Source organism: Microchirus variegatus (genome assembly GCF_963457635.1).
Source record: "Microchirus variegatus genome assembly, chromosome: 5".
In the NCBI taxonomy this organism is placed as follows: domain Eukaryota; kingdom Metazoa; phylum Chordata; class Actinopteri; order Pleuronectiformes; family Soleidae; genus Microchirus; species Microchirus variegatus.
This window is the reverse complement of record NC_139806.1, coordinates 16940887-16952212: the sequence shown is the minus strand read 5'-3', so window position 1 is coordinate 16952212 and position 11326 is coordinate 16940887. Positions and strand designations below refer to the sequence as shown.

At 38.3% G+C, this 11326-nt stretch overlaps 1 protein-coding gene across 1 annotated transcript; it reads right to left on the bottom strand.

Annotated features, from left to right (window-relative positions):
- Positions 1-1652: 1652 nt before the first annotated feature.
- Positions 1653-10336, bottom strand: tfa (transferrin-a; the record flags this gene model as incomplete). The annotated part of the gene is made up of 17 exons (XM_083889578.1): positions 1653-1696; positions 1811-2003; positions 2103-2269; positions 2373-2440; positions 3516-3657; positions 3956-4120; positions 4597-4693; positions 4790-4941; positions 5058-5208; positions 5317-5480; positions 6022-6077; positions 6215-6344; positions 7127-7318; positions 7433-7532; positions 8962-9101; positions 9237-9360; positions 10298-10336. The coding sequence occupies 17 exons, from the start codon at positions 10334-10336 to the stop codon at positions 1653-1655; spliced, it is 2124 nt and encodes a 707-aa protein (XP_083745704.1).
- Between the last annotated feature and the right edge of the window lie 990 nt (positions 10337-11326).

Sequence of the window (11326 nt, the reverse complement as noted above, 5' to 3'; positions counted from 1 at the left end):
TCTTTGCCTTTAGAATGATTATGCTCTCAGCAGGGTCAAGACTGTTCTTTCTGCCAAATGAGAAATATATATTTGAAGAATACTAAGACTACTTTATCATGTCATAGTGCATGACTGAGCAAATTACATTTATTTCACATTGACTGTTGAAATTATACATCCACATGTGAAAAATTCTTCCCTTATCAGGAAGTAGTTTGTAAAAATGAATTCACAAATGATTGTTTTGTGATCATGTCATTTATCATGTTTATTTACTCATTACAAAATCAGTTTTCATAGAACACAGTTTGCCTTGTACAATGCGTTTATTAAAGGTCCACTGTGTAACATTTAGGCAGAAATGTAATAAACTACCCAAATACAATGTGTTTGGTTTTATAGCCTCAGAATACTTCCTTTGTTTAATGCCTTGTTTTATGAAGACCACTATTTTATCTTGCGCAGCCATGTTCTACAATTCTTCCAAATTTTGCCTTTAAGTGGTTGTTTTAGTAGTTAGTCCCGGGCGATTCAACGTGGCCTAAAATGAAAAAGTCGTTGAAATTTCAGCATGGAGCTGCATCCCTCTGTGCACACCCGTTTGTAATTCTTTGCCAAATGCTCTTTGTAACTTCTGCAGACACCGACTGTAGAACATCTCTGCACCGTTGGCAAACAGCTTGCTAAAAATAGTCGGGCTGGTTGATTCGACACCACGAAGAGACCATGCATATAGTCAGTTAACCTCTACATGTTTATGGACTATGGGGGAAGCTGGAGTACACTACCGTTCAAAAGTTTGGGGTCACTTAGAAATGTCCTTATTTTTGGAGGAAAAGCACTTTTTTTTCAATGAATATAACTTTAAATGAATCAGAAATACACTCAATACAATATACATTGTTAATGCGATAAACGAATATTCTAGCTGCAAACATCTGGTTTTTAATGGATTATGTACATAAATGTATAGATGCCCATTTCCAGTGTTCTAATGGCTCATTGTGTTTGCTAATCACGTTAGAAGGCTATTGGATGATTAGAAAACCCTTGAAAACCCTTTTGCAATTATGTTAGCACAGCCGAAAACAGTTTTGCTGGTTCTTTGACAAAAGGGCAAAATTATTACTTATAAAAATAATTATTTCTAATTTTGTCAATGTCTTGACTATGTTTTCTATTCATTTTGCAACTCCTTTGATGAATAAAAGTGTGACTTTTAATGGTAAACAAAAAAATTGTAAAACTTTTGACCGGTAGTGTACACAGGGAGAACATGCAAACACCACACAAAAAGGCCATGACCATCTTGCTGTGAGGCAATAGCCACTACTCCACCGTGTGTCCCTTCATTTCCTGTTGTCAGTCAAAAATACTTCTGTATACTGCAGCTGCAGACACAATTTTAAAAGAAAGTGTGCTGACACCAACGTTTATTTGAGAAGGCATGAATCAACAAGAGACAGTCAATCTTATAACAAAGATACCTTTTGTTTCAACATCATGAGAGCTGTGAGTTTGTGATTTTTGGAATATGTATTGCATCTGATTGCTCCTAAAAACAGGTGCACAACAGGTAAAAACAGAGAGGATGTCAGGAATGAAATACTGAGTTTGAAGTGTGGGAAGGTGCTTGAGTCACCCGAGGCACAACAAAGAGTCCATGATCACTAATGCCCTGGACAGATGTTGAAAGAGCAAGACTTCTCCAGTGCTGTTGGGAAGAGAAATTTAGAAAAATGTCAATTTATAATACAAAGCAAAAACTTAATATTTGTGGTGTGTGTGATCTGTCTTGTTCATTGCTTGAAATAACAAGCGTACAAACCTGAGGTGAAGGCCTCGCACTCTCTAAGTTTAGTCATGGCTTTCATGTAATTTGGTTCCAAAAACTTTACATAGCTTGTTCCTTTTGGAATCTCCTGGAGACATTTTGTGGAGTCCTTGAAGATGAGGTTCTTTCCACCCTGTGACTCGAACATCTTGAATGAGCTATCATCGCCACCGAGTCCCATCTGGGCCTATAAATATGGAAAAACATTGGATTTTTAGACACAATAAATGTGTGGAATAATGAGGTTTCTGGGAAAAAATTAATGACCTAAAAAGTAATCACTGACCTGCTGTTCTTTGAGAAATTTGACCACCTCGTCACGCATCTCTGGACGAGTCACTACAGCATGTGCAGACACTTTAGCCAAGTTGCATGACTCATACTCATGGACTGAAATTGGACCATGCCCAGGGCAGATGAGCCGGTAGTCATCAGCAATGTGACGATTGTCACCTACGAGAGGTAGAGCAGAGGAGTGCTATAGTTTTATCGGAGGAGTAGTTTTATTAACACTGATGAGAGATGATGTGAATGACGGTCAGTGTCAGTTACTTACCAGCAAAGTAGTCCAAAACGGCTGAGTGTTGAGTGAAGGCGACCTCACCGGCACCCTCCACGAGACATCTATAATAGCATGCAAAACATGCAGTCACTTCAGCAATATGGAGGTGCTATCACCACCTTAGCAGAGGCTATTGATTCATTCTAGGTAATAAGTCTATTTGCATTGTTGTGGAAAGAAACGGTGTGCAGCAGGAACTCAGCTTTAAAGCTCACATACAGTGGTCCTATCGCACAATATATGCGAGTTATGGAGGTCTACTTACATACATTAACTTGTTTTTATGGTCAAAAACCTCCTAGTTGCTGTAAATGAGCCGATAGAAATCTCTCCTCACTGAAGCTCTCATCAGCCGAGCTGTTTCAGACGGAAATCTCACCCCCAGAAGACAGACTGTGTTGTGATTGGCCAGCCAAGGAGAGCTTTCCCAACTGTCGTGATTGGCCAATACCTGGAAGCGACGTAATTAGCACACCAGCTCTCAGAAGCGCAGCTCCCCCCTCTGGAAGGGTGGATGCACTGCTACTCATTATCAAAACATTGTTTTTAAACAATGTTTAAAAATGGCTTCGTCACGACTCCCCGCAGCAGTCCCTTTTACGCCTTTGACCCGGAGTCAGACACAGAGTCAGAAGACACTGTCGCAAGTGAAACACCTCCACAACGGATGGAACCGGATGTGCCCGGACTAGTGCCCGGGGCAGGATGAGAAATGTTGTTTACGTAACCAGAACAGGTTTTTTCAGAGATCTCGCTGAGTCCAAGATTACAATACAACACAGCGTTCTCAGCAGTGGTTGAACTGTTTGTTTCGAACCTTCAGGGCTTCATAAATGAGGTAATGGTGCAGATACACACCAAAAAAACAGCGTTTATTGGTACTTCTGTTCTATGGGAGCTTTAAAACATGGTATGCCCTCCACTATACTATATGTTATTGCTGCTGTCCACTGGAGTGTTATTTCTCTTTAAGCAGAAAGATGAATGGGTCTCAAATGTTCTTTGTTTACTAATCCATGCTAACAACATCCTGGTTGAAGTGGGGAGATATTAGAGGTGATTGGTATCGGTGGCAAAAAACAACAACATCAAAACAATTTCTCTGACATGCAGTGGATGTACATTAATGCCACATACCTAAATGCCCCGTTGTAACCGTTGTATTGCTCCTCATCTCTGGGTTTGCACTTGAACAGAGATTCTTTATTGCCGATACACAGAGCACAGAGTGAGGAGGTGATATTTGCTCCGGGGGCACAGCTCTTACTGAAGTAGTTACCTGAGAAGAGGAGATTTGGTCACAATGGTACTTTCGAAAGGGGGTTATATCCATTGATAGTGTTGGTTTGCTGAGTGGTGGCCAGTATGGATTCTGGGCCTCTAAAGCTCTATTTAGTTGAAGCTACAAAAAAGGCTTTTGTTGAAATTGGGACAAAATTGTTCACATTGGCACATGTGGACAAGTTAACAGTGTAATATATAATATATAATAATAATAATAATAATTATAATAACATGTTTTGAAATATGGTAATATACTGTAAGACAATGTGTGCGATAAACACATGTATACTCACCAAGTTCACAGCTGTTCGAATTTTCATGGATTCTACTCATGGGGATGTTCCAGCCAGCGCTTCTGCCAAGGCCTGTGTGGCAAGATTTCCTGCCCTGCAGCGTTTCCCAGGTCACGCCTGAATCTTTCTTTATCACAGCCACAGCATAGTAGTAGGAGCCGACGGCTACAAGAGTCAAAGTATGGACAGAGATGCATCAGAAAACTACAGGCACTGTCACTGTCCCACACAGTTCCAGTCAGGTGCTTGAGTTACAGTAAACCTTTCAATCAATATACAGCACATCAGCTGAACATGCAAAATGGTGATATTTGCAGTCTGGCAAGTATCAAATTAAACATTTGTGGATAATCCTTATTTTAGTCTTTCTTACATTTGTTTAAAACATGTTTTTACAAATAATGAAATGGATTGAACACACCCAAGTGTTATGAGTTAAATTTACTTATTACAAAAATGTTCCTTTTATATATGCTTAATTTAATGTATATGGGTAGAAAAAAAACAGGTTAATTACCGTTAGGGTTGAGACACTCCGCTGTGGAGAGACAGATAAGAAAATGTTACACAAAAAAGAAAATAAAGACAAAACAAAACACATGACGACTGCACGTGTTGATCTGTGCTCCATCATTGCACACCTTGATCATACTGCTCCACCATGACAGGAACAAGGCCACATTTTCCAGCTGTGAACAACTGTCCTCCATCGACCGACACTGCATCGATCTCGCCACTCTGCGGCGGCAATGCAGAAACAGAAAATCAGAAACCAATGCCACAAAGCAAAGCAAACCATTCTTACAGTGGTTAAAGTTTTGCAGACTGTTTCACCATAATCTTATGCAGGCACTCTTCAGCTGATTCGGCTTTGATGCATCTCAATGAGGTGTTGGGGGTAAAACTCCACGAGTCACACTTTTCGGTCTCAGGCTCGCCGACAACACACCATTTCAGGGCCTTGGATGCGGTAGTTGGAACAGTCACTGGAAAATGAAGTGAAAACATAACCATAAGTGTAAGAGTAAGTGGCCTCTGTCAATGAATGTGTTTGTTTGATTGTTTTTAAAATTTAAAGTTGTGTGTTTTATGTATATTACACCTTTCTTAAGGGACTGTATGACGCTTAAGTACTTGGCACCCAGATACATGTAGGAATCAGTGTGAGGAGGCATCCGTAACAGGCCAATTGCTGTGTCCTTGAACATCAGGTTCTTTGTACCATAGCTGGCCGATGAGAACAGGTCAAAATTCTGAAAATACATAATGATAGAGCTGTGAGGCAATGGGACAAATGTAACAAAACCTACATTTTTAGATGAACCGTTAACCTCTCCCTCTTTTATGTTAATCGCGATTACCTTCACTGCGTTGAGATGGCTCCAGATTAAGTCTTCCAATCTTTCGTTCTTGCGTGTGACAACAGCATGAGCTGGTACCCGGGCCAGGTTGCAAGTCTCATAGCTGCTAATTGCTGCTCTACTATTATCCAAGCACAGCAGCTCATAGTTGTCTGCCTGGTCAACTGAAAAACAATCATTCATCATATTTACTGGTTTCAAATAAGCCTCTTTGTTTCGGCTTAGCCAAGGATTCCTTTGATCCATTACAGAGTAAGAATCTTATCTATGGATTTTAACGGTCCGGTGTGTAGCATTTAGGAGGATTTAGTGATAGTGTTTGTATACATGTACAATTGCTTTAAATGTATTTTAGGCAAAGGCCTTGCTTTATGGAGGTTGCCATCTTTCATTGTCGTGTTTCTACAGCATCACAAATGGGCAAACCAGCCAGTGTGTACATTTTGCATTTTGAAGCACACCATAGCAATGCAAACAACAAAGAAGAATGACAACCGGTCTGGTCATTTTAGGTCAATTTCGTTTCCTGACACACTTTGGAAAGGGCCAAGCAGGAGTCCTCCATTTGTTACAGTCTGCACTTTCACCATTAGATGCCACTACTGGACCATTAAGTCTGAATGTAATTTAAAAGTAAAACCAAGACTGATGCAGAACAGGTTTTTTTTTATGCCGTTGAAATACAAATGATTATGTCACACTAACCAGGGACAGTTAGATGATTCACAAAAGCCACGTCTCCCCTGCCCTCAGCCAGGCACCTGTTGGTCAAAAGCAAAGGGTTTTACAAATATGTCAAATCAAATAGAAAGGCATGAGTATGAGTGTTGGTTGAAGTCGGTAAGGCGGGAAACATCATGATTACTACTGAGAAGACTCAAAGAAGAGCCATACTGACCTGAAAGCACCATTATAATTGTAGTAAGGCTCAGCGCTAGTCTTGGAGCAGTCTCCTATGCACAGGTCACATAAACGGGTGCTCTTTGGTGCTCCTGGGACACAGCTAGAGTGGAAATATCCACTCACGGCTAAAGAAAACAAAACCAAACAAAACAGAATTCAATTAGAAGAAGTCAGCATATTGCCCCAGTCCCTACAACTCTTCAGCCTTGTCTATGGTTTTTTGTTGCATTTTTTTTTTCAAATCAAGTATAAAAGTATAAAAGTTTGTTCCATCCATCCATCCATTATCTACTGCTTTATTGTCCACCAGAGGGTTGCAGGGGGGTGCTGTGCCTCAGCTGACATAGGGCCATAGGCAGATATGTTTCACTCAAATATCACCTGAGCCAATCACATGTCAGCAACTCAGTGCATTTGGGCATGTGGACAGTGTCAGGGTGACTTGATGAAATTCAAACTGAGCATCAGAATAAGAAAGACAGGCGATTGAAGCGACTTGGTATGGTTGTTGGTGCCAGACTGGCCTGAGTGCTTCAAAAACCAGAAGAACCAGAAGAGAAGAGACAAACTGGTACAAGGTAGCTTTGAAAGACAAAAAAATACTTCTATTATTCTATTTCTTATTTAGTAATGAAGCAGAGGAAAAGAAGTTATTTAATATATGGGCTACTAAAAATGTGCGTCACATCCTAAGTCTATGTCAATTTAATAAATATATGACGGAATAATAATGTGGGTTTTCCACTGGAATGAAACAAATAGGTCTACATAATTCTGTGTTTTATTTTGAAGTAGGCCAACACTGTTTCCCTTCACAGGTAAAAACAGCTATGAAATGTCAATAGTTTTCTCTTTGTAGTTCTTAAGTTTCATAAATGCAACAAACAGTTTCCAACATTCAACTCACCATCCTCCAATCGGCTGACGTCAGAGCCTTCCCAACTGATTAACTTCTTGGCCAGCAGAGATCCTATGGGAATGTTCCAGCCTGCAGATTTCCCCAAACCGGTATGGCAGGTTTTCTTTCCTTTGAGTTCGTCAAAGCCAAATACTGTGGTCTTCTTTACCACAGCAACAGCATAGTAGCAGGGTCTTGTATCTATGGACAAAGAACAAGTGTAAGTGCAAGCTTAAAACACATCAGTGGAACATCCATCAGCTTGTGGTTACTTTTTGTCACTTTGGAGAAGAGGCAGCGGTTGAGAAAACATACCGGCGTACTTTTCAGCAATAATAGGATGTAGTTTGTAGTCGTTCAGTCCAGCAGTGTAGATTTCCCCTCCATCCAAACTGATGGCATCTGCCTCTGAAGACTGTTAAAAAACACACCATTTTATTCAAAATCGAGGTTATAATAGCTTTGGATTTTTCATTAGTTTTTATGTAGTTTATTGACTTTTTTTTTTATAAGTCAGTTTTAAGTCAGCTATTTTTTATTTTTTTGTAAATGCTTATTTAATTAGTTTTAGTTTTAGTTTATTTGTAGTATGGAGTATTTGCCAGGTGCAAGTATAGTGCCCAGCAAAAGAAGATTTAAAAATGTATTAGGACAAATGAACAACCATACCTGAATCAAATATAACAGTCTACAAGAAATGAGTATCTGTACTTTACATTATTTGTATTTCTACACTGTTAAAAAAAAGTTGAGAAAACTCTCAAGGCAAAGATTGCGATGGAAAAAGTTCCATCACCTAATATTATTTTGTCAGACAAACTTTAGAGTTAGAGTTGTGCCAACTCAAAATTCTCTTTTCAAACAGTTTGGCTAACCAATCTCGTTCAGATAATGTAAAAAATGTATTAAAAAATAAAATTTAGAATTTTGAGTTGGCACAACTCTAACTTACAAGTTTGTCTAACAAAATAATATTAGTTAATGGAACATTTTTAAAAACTTGCATTCGTTGTTGGGCTGTAAACTCAAAAAATGATTGCAACAAGTTGCCTTGAAATTCTGAAATACACTACATTTTTTCTAAATAAATTGTGTTCTTTTACTCTCCACTACATTTCTTCGAACTATCTTTGTTACTTGTTACTTGTTACTAACTAATAAAATCAGAAGAAGAAGAGTTGGTAATGGTCTGTATTTATATAGAGTTTTTCTAGTCCTGATGAACTGCTTTACACTATAGTTTTAATATTCACACATCTTTCATACACTGTAAATAAGAAAAAGTTGAGAAAACTCAACATTTCAAGGTAAGTTACTACTCAAAATTCTAAATGTATATATATATATTTTTATTTTTTTTAATTATCTGAACAAGATTAGTTACCCAAACTGTTTGAAAACAGAATTTTGAGTTGGAACAACTGTAACTTACAAGTTTGTCTAACAAAATAATATAAGTTGATGGAACTTTTTTAAAAACTCGAGATCTTTTGTTGGGCTGTAAACTTGATTGCAGTAAGTTGCATTGAAATGTTGAGTTTCCTCAACTTTTTCTTTTTTACAGTCTACCCATTCACACGTTCAACATGGGGTTAAATGTCTTGCTCAAGGACACATATAAACTAGCAGAGCTAGCCGGGAATTGAACCCACAACCTTCCAGTTGAAAGACAACTCGCCCTGCCACTGGCTCAATCCTAACTCCTCACTTTTTTTAATACTTTTACTTCTAAAACTTAAGTCCATTTTATATCAGAACATTACTGTACATTACAGTAAATGTCATAAACTGCAAGACTTTGACTTAAGCAATATTATAAAAAGTGAGCAGAGTCATGTCCTCACATGTATGGCAGTTAGACAGTCGGTGACTGAGGCTCTTCTTTCGCAGGTGAAGTTGGAAGATGCTTTGATGAGGTCCTCACATTTCTCCTGCTCCTTATCCGATGTCACGCACCATCTCACCTTCTCCGCATACGTGCAGGCTGTCATTGCACAAACACACACCGATTATAGCAGACATAATAATATGAATACTACTACTAATGATAGTAATAATGAAAAATAGAGCAGGGGTAAGGTAGAGCTGGATCAGGCCTGTACAAAGGTCATGTCTTTACCGAGGCATCCGAGCAGCGCCACAAGGAGGAGAGTCTTCATGTTGGACGGAGGGGGGATGTCCACTGTCCGGTGTCCAGAAGAGTACATCGACAGAGAGGCAGCTCTGGCTTTTAAAGCAATTCTCTGCAAAAAAAAAAAAAAAGTTTACTCAGCGTCCTCATGTGTACTTGGAACGACAAGGAAAAGTCAAACTATCAAATGTCCTCATCATGGAAAGTCCACAAACCGTGTTTGCACGCTCTGCCATTTTATTTCACATCATTTTTGCTTTTCTCAATGTTTAAGATGTTTAAAATGCATTGTATTATGATGCATTGCTCTACATTGTATTCGTTTTCAGTCATTTTATGTATTTTTAATATTTATTTTTAATGTGTGCTTCACTGCAGTGCCTTTGCATTCAACACTGACTGACACATTTCTGATGGATTGCTGTTTCACATTGGATAAATAATGTTTATGACCACGTAGGAAAGTAAAACAAAGCTTCAAATATTACACATTTCCACAAAAATTAAAGTCGCGCTATGTGCTGCTCAAGTGATGAGTAGATAAGTAGACCATTTCATAAAATTGAGGTCTTTAAAATGGGCTTACACAGTACAGCACAGTACAAGTACAATATACTGTAATGTACTGGAAGTATCACGAGTCAAAGTGGAACAGACAATCTCCATATCATTGGCATTATTATAGGCCTGTTACTTCATTATTGGTTGTTTGAGATGGAGTTGTACTTGGGCTAATACACTTGATCATTTTCATAATGTATTTTCAGTAAAATGGTACCTCCACTGTCACAGTACCCATAAGGTTCTCTTTACACTGTGTAAAAAGGTCATTGACCTTTGACATGCAGTGCATGCACAAGATATCAAAGCTCCTTATCCTGAAATGACATAATTTCATATGAGGCCTAAGACAGACAAAATGCATTTTTTCCACTATTGGTCTGTATTGCAAAAGCTTCAGTTTTATTTATTTATTGTAATTATATAAACATAACAAACAGAATATTTATTCCTGGCGGGAACAAGACATTTTCTTTATCACCTCTCACCCTAGAAATGGTGCAGTATGGGACCCACATGTGAGTCATGTTTGCAGAGTCAATATTACCCAACAGAGGAGCTCAGATTTTAGATCAAACCAAAGAAAACCTCCTACTTTAGCAATCACCTGCTAAATGTGACCCATTTGCTTTCATGATAAATATCACGTTCTTTTAGTTGACTTTGATGGCGCAAGTTTGGAGGTGCCCAAGATGTAGTACTGGATGAGTGGGTGGACAATGGTAGGCCATGGTATTTTTATTTTTATCTTTATGCTCCAGGACGAAACTATAATCTCATATTGTCTGAATTATGACAATATAACTGTTCAAATATATTTGCAGTAGCAACAGCCCAGGAGAGAAGTTTTTAGACTTAATAACAGTGCATTTCTTTTTTCTTTTCTTTTTTTTTTTTTACAGCAGATATGTATGTAAATCATAACAGATAATGAAAGAGTTCCATTTCGCTGCCACACTTCCTTGGTCCTTGGTATTTTGCACGACTTGATTCCTGAGTCCCGTGCGGTTATTATTCTGACGTTGAGGTAACACACTGCAAATACTTCTGTGGCAACATTGACAGTCAATTATTACAATTGAGCTGTCATCACACACACAATCCATTCGATACACATGTGCAATAATTCTGTGCCACTGCTCTTTCACCTCCAGTGTACATTATATAAATGTAAAAAAAAGTATTGCTATTCTACAAAATGCTGTATTTGTATTGTAAACGTGCTTATTTTTAAAAATATATTATTCTAGTACTTTTTTGTATTAGAATACAGTGTTGACTGTAGTGAATGTTCCCAATGTGGGATCAATGATGTCAAGTCGAATCTCATCTAAAATGTTAGGAGGAAATGACATGACAAGTGCAGGAGACTGTAACAGTCTAACAACACCATAATGGCTGGGATATTAAAATAATGTGTTACACAGACAGTTAAATAGTCAAATAATCCCATCAAACCTGTGTTAAACTTTTATTGAAATGTTTAAATGTAAAAATAAACGTTGAAAACTTTTCAA